The sequence below is a fragment of the Xenopus laevis genome, chromosome 2S (assembly GCF_017654675.1).
Source record: "Xenopus laevis strain J_2021 chromosome 2S, Xenopus_laevis_v10.1, whole genome shotgun sequence".
Lineage (NCBI taxonomy): Eukaryota > Metazoa > Chordata > Amphibia > Anura > Pipidae > Xenopus > Xenopus laevis.
This window is the reverse complement of record NC_054374.1, coordinates 56,006,383-56,024,423: the sequence shown is the minus strand read 5'-3', so window position 1 is coordinate 56,024,423 and position 18,041 is coordinate 56,006,383. Positions and strand designations below refer to the sequence as shown.

General features: G+C 40.7%; 1 protein-coding gene across 4 annotated transcripts in view; it reads left to right on the top strand.

The window, feature by feature from the left end:
- Positions 1-18,041, top strand: part of cept1.S (choline/ethanolamine phosphotransferase 1 S homeolog) — a 78,973-nt gene that overhangs the window by 47,716 nt on the left and 13,216 nt on the right. For all 4 annotated transcript variants that reach the window (XM_041582981.1, XM_018248029.2, XM_041582982.1 and 1 more), the window contains 1 exon segment: positions 11,456-11,540. In XM_041582981.1, coding sequence (XP_041438915.1) covers positions 11,456-11,540 — 85 coding nt within the window.

The following is an 18,041-nucleotide window of genomic DNA, read 5'->3' as shown; positions in this document are numbered from 1 at the left end:
ACTTTTAGGGAAAAAAACATCTCTTAAAATAACTTTCTCTTGCCGATCGATCTCCCCACAGTCTCTCCGCTTTATAAAAAAAATCTCCAAAAACCGTATGTAGATGGCTTACAGCAACAGAGAAAGAAACAAAAAATAGTGCAATATGTTTCAATATTACACCATACACCCAGTGCCCAAATTATTTTCTTAAGGTGTATTTCCCCTTTAATCTTTCCACTTCTATTGGTGACATGTACGATTTGTCCACTCCCAAAGAGGAGGGAGAGATTTGCTAGACACTACGGGCAATATAGCATACCTCGGGTCTATAAAAGGTAGGGGGAAGGTGGGCGCGGGTGGAGGGAGGGCAGGTATCGGGCGGGTGCAGGTAAAACCCGACCCGCACACCACTAGCATGAAGGGAGGAAGAACCTTTAGAGAGCTACTATTATAGGTGTAATGCTTGTAGATTGGATACTTTACATTAACACTTTAAGTGCCAGCAGAATTCGACATTTCAGTTACACGAAATGCCAGAAGTTTTTGAAACATTTTGTGTTCTTTCACTACAGGGGCATTTTCTGAGGAAAAAACCTTTAGTTTACCTAGGGAAAATATACATTGTTTTTTTTTTTCGGGAGAACCTGGGCTTTCTAAATCTGCTCGAGTTTTCATGTATCTCCACATTAGCGCTAAATACCAATGAAAAATTCCTAGGTTTCATAATATATGAATTTATACCAGAAAAATATTTAATTTTACACATGAAAATCCAACTGATTTGGAAATCCTCATGTCTCTCAAATGTGCCACTACCAGATATGTGTAGTTTTAGAGAGATTTAGGACTTCTGTACAGCAAAAACTCCCTGCAGTATATTACCGAATTTTGAAAGCACTAAAGCAGAAAATGGCATACTTAATTTCCAAGGCAAAGAAATCCTGAAACAGTTTCAGGATTTAACCCAGAAAACCATATATTTTTGAAAAGTACACATTCTGCTGATTCCAAACTGTCTCTCTAATCCTAACTACCAAATATCAAAGCTTGTCTGAACGTAGCGGTTTTTATAAAATTTTATTAAAATTCTGAAAAATCCCTGCAAAGGTTTTATTTTGCTGCTCTGCACTGTATTAGGTACCAAGAAAGAGCACCCTGAATATGATTGCCAGGGGTCCAAAGAACAGTTTGATGCCCATTGTGCATAGGTTTACCAAAGTATCTGTACCCAATATGAAGTAAGCGCATACAAATAGTCCTGTGGGACTTCAGCTAATGAAAAATGTACACATTGACTGAATTTTTTGTGGAGTAAAAACACAGAAATATATGTTTGCCCCCCAAAACTATATATCTTTGGAAAGTACACATTCTACCAAATCTAAAATGGGTACCCATGCCTTTCTGCTCCAAACTACTGAGTTGCAAAGCTTTCCCAAAAATGGTAGTTTGGTGAAATAGCTTAAAATTGCCTCAAAGCTTCAACTTTCCAGCACCATATCGTTCATGTATCATTATCAGCATAAAGCAACCTAAATATGAACTCCGAGGGTCTACTAAACCGTTTGATGCCAAATATGCATAGATTTACCAAACTATGTGGCATACAGAGACCCCCCACATGATATATAGTAGACAAAATCTACTTGGGCAAAACAAAGTAACAAAGAACAGTGGTAAATGTAATAAAATCACTAAAATTCAATAAAACCACAAAAATCACTGCTTTTTTTTTTCCCGCCTAGTATTATCAGCTGTCAGAATTACTGTTTGAATATTTTAGCTTGGCCAGATAAGTTTTACGGACAGAAACAAGCGAACAGCACCTATGCAGAGCTGAAATTGCAATAAAATTGCTAAAAAGGCACCAAATAGCATACAAAAGGTATTGCGCAGTACTGTTGGCGAATATGCTATTCACAATGGCAATAAAACATTTTTTCAGGCAAAAAACCCCCAATGCTATAAGAAAAAAAAATGTGCATATGCGCGTGTACAATTTGCAAAATTTCGTGTTATGTGCATGTGTGTGAGTGCTGTGAGTGTGTGTGACCCCCCCCCCCCGCCGATCCCCAAAAATATATATGTGTGTGTAAGTGTGAAGAGGACGCAGGGAAGAGGAGGCAGAAATCCGGTGTGTGGGCGGTGCTGACACTGGGGGAAATGCAGACAGCAGCAGGACACATATAATTCACATGCCTGCTGCTACCTTGGGGCCCCTGGGAGATCGCACCCCAGGGGCCACTCGATCCCCCGCTCTGCTCCTTACCTAGGGGCGGGGGGGGGGAAGAGCAGGGATGGAGTGAGTGGCTTGAAAAACCACTCCTGAACCTGGTACTTGTATCCACAGAACGTAGACACTAAAAGGGTTAAATAAAGCAAAGATATGAAATGTATAGGCGTCCTCTGTGGCAGCCTACAATAGCACACCTTCACTGAATCCTTTAAAAGGGGAAATACATGAGATATGCAAAATGTTATGTTTACTAGCCTGGAGTCATCAGCACCTCAGATTTCCCCATGCAAATAACAAAGCCTGCTTGTCTGCAGCTCCAAAGGTGCCAAAGCCATAGGAAAGTGGTCATAGTTGTATTAGTTCTCCCTGAACTAAAGGGGTTGTCCACCTTTAAATTTACTATTATTATGATGTAGCGAGTGGTATTTTGAGACAATTTGCAGTTGATTTTTAATTTGTGGTTTTTGGGTTATTTAGCTTTTTATTCAGTAGCTCTCCAGTTTGCAATTTCACCAATCTGGTTGCTAGGGTCCAAATTACCCTATCAACCATGCATTGGTTTGGAGCCTTGGATATGAATAGGAGATATGAATAAAAGAGGATCAGAATAAAAAGATGAGTTATAAAAAGTAGCAATGACTATAAATCGGTAGCCTTACAGAGCATTTGTTTTTAGACAGTCATTTGAAAGGTGGAAATATTTGTTAAAAACGATAAAGTAAAAATGAAGGCAAATTCAGAACTTGCTTAGAAGTAGCCATTCTATAACATACTAAAAGTTAACATAAAGGCGAACCACCCCTTTGAGAGCTTGCTGTTGATTGGCCATTGTCAGCCATCAAACCTAGACTTGATGGTTTTACTTACTTGGGGAAAATAACGTTACTAAAAATCTCCTTTATATGCTGGGGCTCTCACATACACACTTCCAGCACTTAAAAATCACAATACCTGATGAATTGACCCTCTGCAGGAAGCTTGAACCCAAAACATCTACATCACAACTCCAATCCTAAATGTAATCATACTGTGCAGTGGGCCTCTTGTTCTGTTCAAAGCTAGTGAACAGCCCTGCTTATCTCATCATCTTCTTAACCATAAACAGCTTGTATATGTCATTTTGACCCAAACACTTGCAAATGTGTGATCATTTGGTTAGGGCAAACCATCATGGGGGGATTAACCCTTTCGCTGCCAGCCAATTTGTCCTAAATACGAACATCTACTGCCAAGCAGTTTTTAGACATTTTGTACTCTTTCACTTTAAGGGCCTTTCCTGGGGGGGGGGGGGTATTTTAGTTTAGCCTGGAAAACAATAGTGTTTTTTTCAGGACAACCTGAGCTTTCAAAATATGCTAGAATTTTGGTGTAATTCCACATGTTTCACATAGTACTATCACATATATCAGAAACACAATTTATTTTATGTATGAGAACACAGAGCAGATTTGGAAAGGTATATGTCTCCTGAATGCACCAATAGCAAATATAAATAGTTTTATGGAGATTTCTCACTTGTTTAGATCAAATTCTCGAAGCAGTACACTACCAAATTTCCAAAGCACCGCTCCACAAAACGGCATACTTCTGATTTCAAAGCCAAACACTCCACTAATCAGTAGGTTTACCTTAGAAAACTATGCATTATTAAAAAGAGCAGATTCTGGTAAATCAAAAATGGGTAAATATATCTATGTATGACAAACTACCAAGTTGCAATTCTTTCCTAAACTTACAATTTTTATAGAAATGAATTTTTTGAAAAATCACCCCAAAGCTTCCAATCTACAGCATCATATCTCCCACGCATCATTAGGTACCATTGAACAGTTTGATGCCCAATATGTATAGGTTTACCTAAGCATGCAGCATATAGGGGCCCCAAAATGTAGACACCCCATTTGAGCTATCAGTTCTGTAATTCCAGATACTGCAAAATCAACACATTTACATCGTTTTGGGGGAGGGGAGGCAAAGGTAGAAAAGAGTAGGTTCACCCAAGAAAACCACATATTTTCGGAAAGTACACATTCCCCCAAATCCAAATTGGGTATGGTCTTTGTCCTCCAAAGTACCAAGCCGCAAACCTTTCCTAAATTTGGCGATTTTGGTGACATTTCCAAAAATCACCTCAAAACGGTTGTATGAGTGTGATCAGGTGAACAATGTGGGCAGTTTCAGTCTGGGTCTCAGGTGTGAACAGTACAGGGCTTCAGGGGTGTGAACAAAAGAGGTGTTACATGTGTTAACAATGCAGGGGGGATTACATGTGTGAACAATACAGGGAAATTTGAGGTGTGAACAATGCAGGGGCCTTTAATTTCTGTAGTGATACCCTTTAAATCTTACACGTGGTAAGCAGACACAGCAGGCAGACTTTCATGTGGGGGCCACACATTGGGGTGGTCACGGGCCTGCAGGCCAACCAGTTGGACAGCCCTGAAGTAGACAATGAACTTGGACATACAAGACACTCTGTGATAAAATATAGGGTGTATAGTTGTCAGCCATGTCATCTTCTGTATAACACTTGACACCTGTATTTCTCAGGTCATGTCATCCTGTCACCAGCAGTAACTGGTCCCACAATACACTGTCAGTAATTAGCACCTAAATCCTAACTTACCTTTTTCACCAGCAATGCACGTTAATGTATAAAAACATATGCATCACATCTACTGCCTGTAGTAGCCTAAAGTTGCCTTGCAACGCAATTTTATGCTACTACAACTTGGATATGTTTTCAAACTTCAGACATTTTGTTGTCCATGCTTTAGGGGATTATGTGCCTGTGACAAAACATTCATTGTGGCATAGCCCCTAGAACCTTGTATGTAATGAGCCTTACCTGTCATATACTCATAAAATGTAAGATATTTTAATTTAATCGGACTAATTTCAGAATATTCCTATCATAAATTGCAAGGGCATTGCTGCTATGAAGCTTTGTTAGGCTCCAGCACTGATACTGAAGAATTAATCATGACCCTCATTGTGTTGAAAATCTCCCTAAAAAGCTGCCTTTTTTTCCCTACCCTTAGATATATAAGCAGGTGCCAGAATTGTGGGTAGGCCACAAAGGCCCAGGCCTAGGGCGTCAAGGACTGTATTTTAACTGGGAACTCTGGCATGGGGAACTGCAGTAGCAGCAGCAGGGAACAGGGAAGGGTGGTGCAAGCACAGGGGACATGTGGGGGTGAAAGTTGGGGTGTACCCATGGAGGGTCTGAGTGTGTCAGCGTGTGCACACAGGGGGATGGGTGCAAGCAGGTCAGGGTGGGCACAAGGGGTAGGTGCGAGCGGGTCAGGGTGTGCACATGGGGGGAGGGCATTGGTTTTGGGATTGAGGCCCGGATTTTGGCCTTGGGTGCCCCTGGGCCTGCAGTGTCCTAGTGCCCAACTCCCTCGCAAGCGTGCCCCCCACCTCCCTGTGCATGCACTCGTATGCACCGGAGCACTGGGGATTATGAATCCCCAGTGCTCCTTAGATTGTGGCTGGGAGCATGCTGCACCTAAAATCTTGCTGCCCTAGCTCTGGGTCTTTGAGCCTTGACACAAATCAGGGCCTGATGGGGTCAGCAGCCTAGGGGTGCACCAGGTTTAAATCAGAATCTGCATATAAGTCATAGGCTTGCAAGTCTTGACAGGTAAAAATAAATGCTGGCTGTGCACATACAACCAGCTGCCATCACATTATATCTGACTTCTATAGCCAGGTGATTGTTATTTATATAGCACTACCTCTACCCTCCCTTCTCAGCCATCAGTCATATGAACTCCGCCCTCAGCTGTCTGCCCTCAGCCTTCCGCCCTACATTATATCTGACTTCTATAGCCAGGTGATTGTTATTTATATAGCACTACCTCTACCCTCCCTTCTCAGCCATCAGTCATATGAACTCCGCCCTCAGCTGTCTGCCCTCAGCCTTCCGCCCTCAGCCCTCCATCCTCCTCCTTCAGTCATCTGCCTTCAGTCCTCTTCCGCCCTCAGTCCTCTTCCTTCCGCACTCGCTCACCAGTTTAGAAAGAGAGATCTTAGGGGGGAGTGCTGAGCAGGGAGGGAAGAGGGTGGAAGGAAGAGGACTAAAAGGAAGAGGACTGAGGGCGGAAGGCAGAGGACTAAGGGCGGAGGATTGAGTGCAGAAGGCTGAGGGCGGAGTTCGTATAACACACGGCTGAGAAGGGAGGGTAGAGGACGGAGGTGTGATTGCAGATTTGAACGATGACTGACGGTAAAAGCAACCGATGCGCCATTCCGAAGGCATAGGACATCGCATGAAGGAGATGTATTTCGCTGCAGGATGTCCTAAAATGCGTTCCGTAGATTATACCTTTCCATCAGTCCCTGTTCAAGTGGAGCTTACAATCTTGCGTCTCTATCACACTCACACATGGTTTGGTGTTGAACAACTCACAGCCTGTCCGTGAATTAATGCTATCATTGACTCTTGGGCTAGCATAAATAATGTCAGCAATTGCAAGACAAATTAATTGTATGGTACATTTGTAAATGTGGGCACTCCTGTATGTCGGTGCTACAAAATGTGCCCAGTTAGTGGGAGCTGAGTTTCAAACAAGTAAACAGGCGCCTTGGTTTATAATGCATGTAACCCTTCCAGTAGCATGGCAGCGAGAACCTAGAATGCCTAGACAGCAGGGTGATTTATTGGGAAAAGAATGTGTACAATTAATGAATGGAACCATTTTAGGCCATCCTTTGGAGAACGTCCGTCTCCTGTATGCGTTCTCCTAAGGGTTTGGAATGCAGACGCGATGGTTGTTTAAACATCTGAAGAGGCCTGGCCTCATATCATGTTACAATCTCCCCCCTCTTGTCTCATATCTTGGCCCTCCCTCTTCTGTCCTCAGCCCTCAGTGCTCAAGCTCTCCATTCTCAGTCCTCCCCTCTCAATCATCCTTGCTCAGACCTTAGCTCGTAACCTCCGCTTTCCTTTAATGGTATAAACAAATACACCCGAGGACACTACCGAAACATGTTAGGGCTAGTCCACACGAGGAGATTCGGGGAGATTTTGTCGCCTGGCGACTAATCGCCTCGTCTTTTGAGCAACTATCTCCCCGAACTGCCTCAGCGTTTTTCCCCATAGGCTACAAAGAAAAGTTGCATGTGCTAATGCACACGCGGCGATGCGTTTTCAATAGTCGCCCCAAAGTTGCCTCAGTGAGGCAACTTCGGGCGACTATAGAAAACGCATCGCCGCGTGTGCATTAGCGCAGGCGACTTTTCATAGCAACCTATGGGGAAAAACTCTGAGGCAGTTCGGGGAGATAGTTCGGGGAGATAGTAGCACAGCTACCGACTGAATGAGACACTTAGAGAAGAGCAGCAAAAGTTTAGAGCAAGCAGAAAGCAACAGCGTCCCTTATGTTTGATGTTATCACAGCAAATTTAATTGCACCAGTTATATGATCTGTAAGTATGGTTTAGCTCTGCCATTTAAATAAATTGTGACCGGGTCAGCTATCGGCACAATTTAGTTTTTCAATATTTCTAGAAGCTGGCTGATGGCAAATGCGGTAAGCCAGTACTGTGAAACAGCCTAGCTACCTTGTCTTTGAGTGACAAGCAGACTAACCAATAAGACAGGAGCTGTGTCTGTCACTCATCTGCATATTACTCCAATGCTGAGGCTGCAGGAGAGAGGAAGCTCAGAGCAGTGAGAAAGAAAGAACGAAAATATTTTTATACATTTAGAGAAATTAATAACTTTAACCCAGGATGCTTTTTAATCATTATGAATTTCGCAATAGTTCCCCTTTAAGGAGAATCCAGCAGTTGCCGGTTTAAAACTAAATGGAATCACAGAAAAAATTGCAATATATGCAGATGATATCCTGCTGTTTTTGGGGAATCCACATAAAGCATTTGGGGCAGCCCTAGACCTAATAAACCGCCACACTCTTTAGTCAGGCCTGAGAATCAACTGGAATAAGTCAGCAATGTTTTTGATAAATGATTTCCTAGTAGATCCACAGAAACTCCCATTCCCAATACAAGTAACTTTAAGTTTAAATACCTGGAAATAGTAATACAGAAAGATCTAGCAAAATTTCAGGATTTCCACTTAACTCACCTTGTACATAATCTGGAATCCAAAATTCCAATTTGATCTACTGCTCTACATATGAGCAGACAAAAAGTGGCAACGTTTCGGGCTGAAACGTTGAAACTCTAGTACATGGTCATGCTGGGCAAAGTGGACATTTCAGTTCCTTCTGAATATATTCAGTTCAATCCTTGGGAGTTGAGATACCTGATGGCTTGTGGAAATAGACTGTTTTACATTCTGAAAGTCAGCGATCGAATACTGCGGTGTCTTTTACAGGATGGCAAGAGGGTAAAGAGATTATGTGCAGGGTGGGTGCTATCCCTGACAATGCTGGTAGCCTTCTGGAGACAGCGGGTGTGGTACATATCCATAATGGCAGGAAGTGAGACCCCAATGATCTTTTCCGCTGTCCTCACCACCCGCTGCAGGATCTTGCAATCTGATACAGAGCAGTTTCCATACCAGGTAGTGATGCAGCTGCATAAAATGCTTTCAATAGACCCTCTGTAGAAGATAGTGAGAATGGGTGGTGGAAGGTGGGCAGAGAGTAGAGACGCTGCTGTGCTTTCTTCACTATAGAGCTGGTGTTAAGGGACCAGGAGAGGTTCTCCGCCAGATGTACCCGAAGGAATTTGGTGCTCTTGACAATTTCCACCGGAGATCCGTCAATGTACAGTGGAGAATGATCCCCACATGTTCTCCTGAAGTCAACAACTATTTCCTTTGTTTTGTTTGGATTCACAGACAGATTATTGACTTTGCACCAGTCCGTTAGCCATTTCACCTCTTGTCTATATGCTGACTCGTTGTTCTTGCTGATGAGACCTACTACGGTTGTATCATCAGCGAATTTGATGTGATTGGATCCATGACTTGCCACACTTTCTCACCTTCTGAGAAGCAATTCACTTCAGTGCTCTGCAGTATATTGGACTATTGCATATGATTCCTTTGACCTGTGGCAGGTCGGATTCATTACTGTTCTAGCACCTGGTCCTAAGGGATATATCGCATTAGGTCAGAGCACTCCATTATTGTGTGGAATTACACTCCCAATGACAGTCTTTGGGCGTATAAATCTGTTTAAGATGCTTATGTGACCAAGGTTTTGGTATTTGTTCAGACAACTACCTTTAACTCCACCCTCCATTTTTTTTCATAAACTAGACACTATGCAGAACTACTATCTACACTACAACTTCCTGCAGACGCAGGTGGTTTGCGCGATCCCAAATTTAGCCCTCTATTATCTGGCAGCTAAGGTGGTGGACAGTACCCTCCCAGGGCAATGCCGCTACTAACTTGGAGGCCTCCCTGGTGAGCTCATATGAAGCTTTAAAAAACCTGTTATATAGAGGTAGTAGGAAAAAAAAAAAAAAAGGCATCACCGTTCTTATCAAAGCGACTGTCTCTACTTGGAAATCGGTTCTCCACGGATTCCCCAGGGTCAGTGTTCCAGGCATGCACCATTATAGTTTAACCCAAATATCTCCCAACTGAAAATCATCCCTGATCTTAAGGTGTGGGCCCAACATGGAGTCAAATATATAGGAGATATTGTGGACCAGGGGAGACTCTTGTCCTTCACTGCCTTACAGGAAAAATGTACTCTTCCACAGAACATGTTTTTTATGTATCTGCAATTGAGGCATGTGGTGCACACTCAGTTTGGTGATGCAGAGATAGACACAACACCTAATCAGATTGAGCAAATGCTCCATTGGCCCAATTTAGATATTTAGTTATCACTCTTTTACAATATACTACTCAAAATAAATAATGATCCCCTGCCGCAACTAAGGGAAAAGTGGTTACTTGACATCCCCACTATGGATACTGAAACATGACCAGAGCTTCTGGAAATAGTTTATACTCCTCTAATCAGCATCAGAGATAAGATGATACAATTTCGATTTTTGCACCATACTTACCTGACCCTGCATAGGTTACATCTGATGAACCCTTCCATACCAGATATATGTCTAATTTCTTCCATATGGTATGGCAGTGCCACCACATAGTATTACTAGAAAAAAGTAACGGGGGAGACAAGCCAAACTTTAACCCTTATTATACCACTGGACCCACTAGCTTTGCTCCTCAACCAAATTGGGGACATCGCCTCCTCTACGGCAGAAAAACATTTGTTATACAGGCAAAAAGGCTGATTTTACAGAATAGGATGTCCCAAAAAATTAGACAAAATTTGGTCGATTTGGGTGGATGAACACTTTTCAACAATGGTGGAATAACTTTTATGTATTTACAGTATATGAAGTACTTTCCCTTGACTTCCCCCGTTTTCTGATCCCTCACATTATTTACGAGTTTATCTACAGGTCAATAGAAATGACAGCAGGTTGATTTGACTTATCTTATTTTCTTTTATCAAGTTGTTAAGGGCACAAGACTAGTGTTCTATGAAAATCTATGAAATACAAAACAGTGGAGACTGAAAGTACTTGGCACAAAACACAACCAAAGCATAATATAATGTGTAAATTAACAAATTCTGTGAATTTTATTTTGTAAATGAACTTGCTTGCCAATAACTTACTAGAAGCAATCATAGCTGCTTTTAATGCTTTATTACTTTTTTTTTGTTTTGAAGTATTAACAATTTTTTTCTTTCCTTTGTTTATTAATTTAATTTTGGGAAATTGAAAAACTCAAACAAAAATAAATGTTAAAAAAAAAGTAGTTACAGCGATTATTGTCACACTTGTTTTTTTTTGTCTTGTGTTCAGATTGATCCACGCACAAATTTGTGTTCTGTGTGTGTTTGTGAGTATGCATTGTGTTGTTAAAGTAAAAGATTTTTGTGTATAACTTGCCTAGATGCAAGCAGGCAAACAGGAAATGCAGGTTTAGGTATTAGTATTATAAACAGTAGTCACAATTATAGCAAAATGGGGCAAATGTCTGGAAAAATATATAGGGATATGAACCTGCTTTTGGTCAGTTAGAACAAACTCCTACACAATTTTCTTCTTGATTTTTTTTCCCCCAGGAAGCTGCTCTTGTAAGTGGACAGTTTTCTAAATTATTGGGGAATGTCAGTATTGAATTCATTTATGCATATTTATGACATTGTTGCATGATCAAAGATTGAAAGCTTTATTCACAAATAACTGCTTAATTTATGTCTGCTTCTTTTCTGTAATCAGAATTGATGTGACTGAAGTGCAAATCTTCATAATAATCATGCATTTATTGGCTGCGATCGGTGGACCAACTTTGTGGCTATCAATGGTAATTAAGTAGCATTCTTTTTTGTAAATATGCTAAATATCTTAAATTTGTTGGCTTGCATAAATAATAGCTACCATAGAAATTTGTAATTTTAATGATTTTCTCTTTTACAGCTAGTATGGTGATTGTTGACATATACTGCTTTTAATTGCACTTACAATTAACTTGAAAATCTATATTTTTAAAAACTAAATTTTTAATTTTAGAAACGTAAATTGGACAGTTAATTAGAATTTCATTTTCTTCATTGTGGGAACCATTAAAATGATAGAGTCATGCTTCTAAGGGTGTCATGGTGTCTAAATAAGCGGGTTATTATTCATAACTTGAATGGGAATTTATGTATCAAAAAATTTGAACGGCTTACAATTGAATGGGAACAACCTGAAAATTTGATTTGTATTCTAATCAAATGCGAATGGAACTTGAATTGAATTTTCCACCGAAAAAAGCTTGAATGTTGAGAATGCTATTAACATTTTCAAATTGTTCAACGGACCTCTGCCATTGACTTGTAAATGAATTCAGTAGGTTTTTTGAATATTCGAATTAGAACTATTTCCATGGTCGATGTGTGATAAATCTCACATTCTAATTTACATTTGAGTTGGTGCTTTTAAAATTCGAATTTGTGATTTTTGACACCAAACGAATTTGAAAATTCGAATTTACCATTCGAACCTTAATAAATCTGCCCCTTAGAGAAAATTGTGATGGTTTGTGTCCTGGCCTAAGCTTATCCAAAATATTTCAGTTGCTACTTCATTAGGCTGTTGACACTCTGGTTAGTTTTTATCATGTGGATAATTATCCAAATCTCCCACTCTCTGTTCTTATAGAGTTAAAAAGCCTTAACACTTCAGCATTCATAGCTGCTTTGCAAAGGAATATAAGCCCCAATTGTGGAGTGTGGGCGCTCCAAGAGCAGTAGGCGTATTGTTCACTGCATCTGCATCGCTGCTTGTTGATATCTGCAGTTGAAACTAGAATGATCCATTTTAGTTACTATTGAGTCTTATGCAGTATTGATAGCACAGGAGTTAGTGTAAATACTGGAGTCCTCTCCACAGAGACTAATAAGCTGAAAAACCACACCACTGATTATTGCTTATACAATTCTCATAATCAAAGAATGTGCAGCCTTTTCTCACACAAAGGCAATGTTCTTATGTAGGAAATATTATCTATGAATTGTGTGGGGTACTTAAAAGTGGTGGTTCACCTTTCAGTTAACGTTTAGTATGTTATAGAATGTTTAAGTAACTTTTCAGTTGGCCTTTTATAATTTTTTAATGATTTGCCTTGCCTCTTTCCAGCTTTCAAATGGGTGTCCATGACCCCAACAGACAAAAATCTATTCCTCTGTTAGGCAACGATTTTGTTATTGCTACTTTTTATGACTCGTCTTTCTATTCAGACCCTCTCCTATTCATATCCCAATCTCTTATTTAAATCAATGCATGGTTGCTACAGTAATTTGTACCATAGCAACCAGATTGCTAAAATTGCTGCTAAACAAAAAAACTAAACTCAAAAACCACAAATAAAACATAAAAAAAACAATTGCAAATTGTCTAAGAATATTATTATACATCATATTAAAAGTGAATAGGTAAACAACACTTTTAAGGCAATGTGTGCTATTGCAATTTTTGTCTACATTGTGAGGGACCTCTTTCACAGAGTGTGCCCTGTGAGGAGTTTTACTGACCAGTCAAAATGCCAGGCTGGACTATATGTGATAAAAGATCTTTCTGGTCTAAATTTTCTGCTTGCTGTGTGCAGAATTGTCTGTTACTTTCCAAAGAGAGAACCTAAGGGAGTAGACTCCCTTGATTTTCTGACTATACTTGGCCTTACTGTTACTCATCCAGTTTTCTAAAATGAAAACTGGCTGCAGCAATGCACATGCGGCGCTTCGTTTTCCGAAGTTGCCTCACGCGGAAACTTAGAAGCGCCACACGTACATTGCCGCAGGCGATTTTCATTTTAGCGGGCAAAGGGCAGGGAGAAGGAAGTTCGGGGAGATTGTTGCCCGGAATCTCCCTGAATCTGCTTGTGTGGCCAGACCCTAAGGCCTGAAGTGCTTGTGCTATAATTAATTATTTAAAAGTGAGTTCATGATTATAAAAATTAGAAAAAATGTCAGCAATTCACGAGTAAAAGGTCAGAAATGGAAAATAGTATAGAGGTGAAGTTGTCCCGAATAAACTATCTGCTGATTTTTCTAAGCCCTGGGACACCAGGATGGTCTGGTATATAAGATTTAGCTAAATGACTTTTACTATAGAGTTCAATAGTAAAACTGTTAATTACAATTACTTCCCAACAGGGGGGAGGAAGACGACACAGTTTTACTGTTGAACTCAATGGGAGAAACTGGTTGCCATGGGAACCAACAAAGGTTCATCCATTACGTTTCTATAATTGGATAGAAACCTAATGGATGCACCTTTGTTGGTTCCCATGGCAGCCTGTTTCTCTCATTGCGTTTAATAGTAAAACTGTGAAGTCTTCCTCTCCCCTTGTGGGAAGTAATTGTATACTATCGAGTCCATGAGATGGGAGGCTGGCGGCGGTGATTGACACACCGGGAAAGCCAATAGATTTGCACTGGCGGTGCGCATCGATGTAACCTGTGGGTGCAAGAATCTCGTGAGACTTAGGTGCAAATTTACTTACCTCCAAAGTTGCGCCAGCGTTGGCTTCGTCGCATTTCGACAGGCGTAGATTCACCAGGGCTGCACAAATTAACGAAGATCCGAAGTTGCGCACAAGTTACCGATCGTTTGCAAAGTTGCGCTAGCGATGTTACGATCAGCGGTTTGAAGTTACACTAGCGAAGGCAAATTTGCATACGGCATGCAGTTAAAGTACAATTGCCGTATATGCAGCAGCAAACACATTACACTACACAAGGCCAGGGAACCTTAATTCGATCTTTTTGAGCCTATCACCCTATAAAAAGTAAAAGACGGCAGTGTTTTTTTGGGACTTAGAAAGAAAAAATGTCAGTGTTTTTTTGGACCATCCCAATCTACTCTATTGCACTTCGCTTAGGCTGAGGTGGCAAAGTAAAGTCTGGCGCAAGAGTTCAGGAAAATCCACAACTTAGTGAATTAGAGCGCAACTTAGCCAGGCTTAAGGGTGTGTAGTAACATAGTAAGGTTGAAAAAAGACACGCTTCCATCAAGTTCAACCTTTTAGTTTTTTGTTTTTTTTTAATTTGCCTAACTGCTAGTTGATCAAGAGATCTTAAGCCTCTCCAATTTGCCTCAGAGGGGGAAAAAATTCCTTCCTGACTCCAAAATGGCAATCGGACTAATCCTTGGATCAACTTGTAGTATGAGCTATCTCCCATAACCCTGTATTCCCTCACTTGCTAAAAAGCCATCGAACCCCTTCTTAAATCTAATGTATCAACCTGTACAACTGATTCAGGGAGAGAATTCCACATCTTCACAGCTCTCACTGTAAAAAAAACCCTTCCGAATATTTAGGTGGAACCTCTTTTCTTCTAATCAGAACGGGTGTCCTTGTGTCAGCTGGAAAGACCTACTGTTAAATAAAGCATTAGAGAGATTATTATATGATCCCCTTACATATTTATTCATAGTTATCATATCTCCCCTTAAGCGCCTCTTCTCCAGCATGAACATCCCCAATTTGGCCAGTCTTTCCATAGCTCCATAGCTAAGATTTTCCATACCTTTTACCAGCTTAGTTGCCCTTCTCTGTAACCTCTCTAATATAATAATGTCCTGTTTGAGTGATGAAGACCAAAACTTACGGCATATTCTAGATGGGGCCTTACAAGTGCTCTATACAGTGGAAGAATGACCCCCTCCTCCCTTGACTCTATACCCCTTTTAATACAGCTCAAGACCTTATTTGCCCTTGATGCTGCTGACTGGCATTGCTTGCTACAGCCAGGTTTATCATCTACAAGGACTCCAAGGTCCTTTTCCATAATGGATTTGCCTAGTGCAGTCACATTAAGGGTATAAGTGGCTTGGATATTTTTACATGCCAGGTCCATGACTTTACATTTATCAACATTGAATCTCATTTGCCACTTAGCTGCCCAGATTGCCAGTTTGTCAAGATCATGTTGCAAGGATGCCACATCCTGGATGGAATTAATTGGGCTGGATAGTTTTGTGTCATCTGCAAACACTGATACATAACAACATCCTCCTTTAAGTCATTAATGAACAAGTTAAATAAAAGTGGACCCAATACCGAGCCCTGAGGGACCCCACTAAGAACCTTACTCCAAGTAGAGAATGTACCATTAACAACCACCCTCTGTACCCAATCCTGTAGCCAGTTTCCTATCCATGTGCAAATGACTTCATTAAGCCCAACAGACCTTATTTTAGAAAGCAGTCGTTTGTGGGGCACAGTATCAAACGCTTTGGCAAAATCCAAATAGATCACATCTACTCCCCCTCCCCCACTGTCCAGCATCTTACGTACCTCATCATAAAAAGCAATCAAATTTGTCTGACATGGCCTATCCTTCATAAAGCCATGCAGATTGCTGCTCAGAATGCCATTCACTAGGACAAAATTTTGAATGTGATCCCTTAACAAACCTTCAAATAATTTGCCCACCATGGATGTCAAATTTACTGGCCTATAATTGTCAGGCTGAGATCTTAATCCCTTTTTAAATATTGGAGTAACATCAGCTTTTCTCCAATCCATAGGCACCATACCAGATGAAAGCGAATCTGAGAAAATCAGAAATATGGGCTGGTCTAAAACTGAACTAAGCTCTCTTAGAACCCGGGGGTGTATGCCATCAGGCCCTGGAGCCTTGTTTGCATTCATTTTCTGTATCTGTTAACAACCATACTGGTACCATTAATTAATGGAGCAACACTCTCAACCTGCATCTTTTTACTATAAATATGTTTAATAAACTTTTTAGAGTTAGTTTTCACCTCCACCGCAATTAACTCTTCATTTCCTTTCTTTGCCTCCTGGATTACAACATTTATTACAGTGTTTATATTCATTAAATGCGGCTTCTGTCCCAACAGATTTGTAGTTTTTAAATGCCTTTCTCTTCTTTCCTATTAACTTCTTTACTTACTGTATGTATTAAGCCACATAGGATGATTCTTAGAGCTTCTACATTTTAAGGGAATATATTAAGAACCGTAACGATTTATAATCATTTTAAATGACAACCATTTATATTTAGCTGAAAACCTAATGCCCCAATCAATACTCTGAAGGGCAGCCCTGAAGGCACTAAAATAAGCTTTTCCAAAATTCATGGTTTTTGTTGCCCCAGTATATATTTGTTTTTTGCACCAGACATTAAATGATATAACATTATGTTCACTATTACCCAGGGGTTCAATGATTTAAACATTTGCTATAAGTTCAGGGTCATTTGAGATCACTAGATCCAATAGCATTTTTTTCTGGTAGGCTCCTCAACAACCTGTGCCATAAAATTGTCATGCAAAAAGTTTATAAACTTGTTCCCATTAACTGATCTGGCAGTACTGTTGCTCCAGTAAATATCTGGGTAATTTAAAACCCCCCATTATCATTACTTTACCCAAACTAGCAGCCTTTTCTATTTGCATCAGGAGCTTAGCCTCCTCCTCCTCACTTACATTAGTGGGTCTATAACATACGCCTACAATTAATTTGCTGGACTCTTTACAATTGGTGAAGAACTCCACCCATAAGACTTCTGCCCCCTCATTTTCTAACATAACTTCCTCCTGTATATAAGCTTTTAAATCCTGCCTAACAAACCAACATACCCCTCCTCCTTTTCTATTGCCTCTGTCCCTCCGAAACAAAGTATAGCCACTTCCCAGTCATACGACTCAGTCAGCCATGTTTCGGCCACACCAATCACATCATATTTTCCCTCCAGCTCCCATTTTACCAGTCAGACTCCTTGCATTTGCAAACATACATTTAATACTGGTACCATATTGAACATGTGGTCCTCCCTATCCTTAACAGTACCCCCAGCCAAATCTCCTCCCCCCATTTTTCCTTTCTTTGCCCACTATCTCATCTAACCTGTTTTCCACTGAATCTTTTACTGAACCCTCCCCCCACCACACCTAGTTTAAAATCTCCTCCAACCGTCTAGCCATCTTCTCTTCCAAAACAGCTGTACCATCATCATTGAGGCGCAGCCCATCCCTAGCAAAGAGCCTGTAGCCGACGGAGAAATCAGCCCAGTTTTCCAAAAACCCAAAACCCTCCTCCCTACACCAATCTCTCAGCCACGCAATAATCTCACTACGCTCCCGCTGTCTTCTTAGCGTTGCTTTTGGCACAGGTAATATCTCTGAGAAAATTACCTTGGAAGTCCTCACCCTCAACTTTGCAGCTAGTTTTTTAAAATTGTTCTTGAGGTCTTCACCACCTCCTATAACCTTGTCATTGGTACATATGTGTACCAAGACCGCTGGGTCTTCCCCAGCCCCTCCCAATAATCTGTCCACTCATTCCACCACA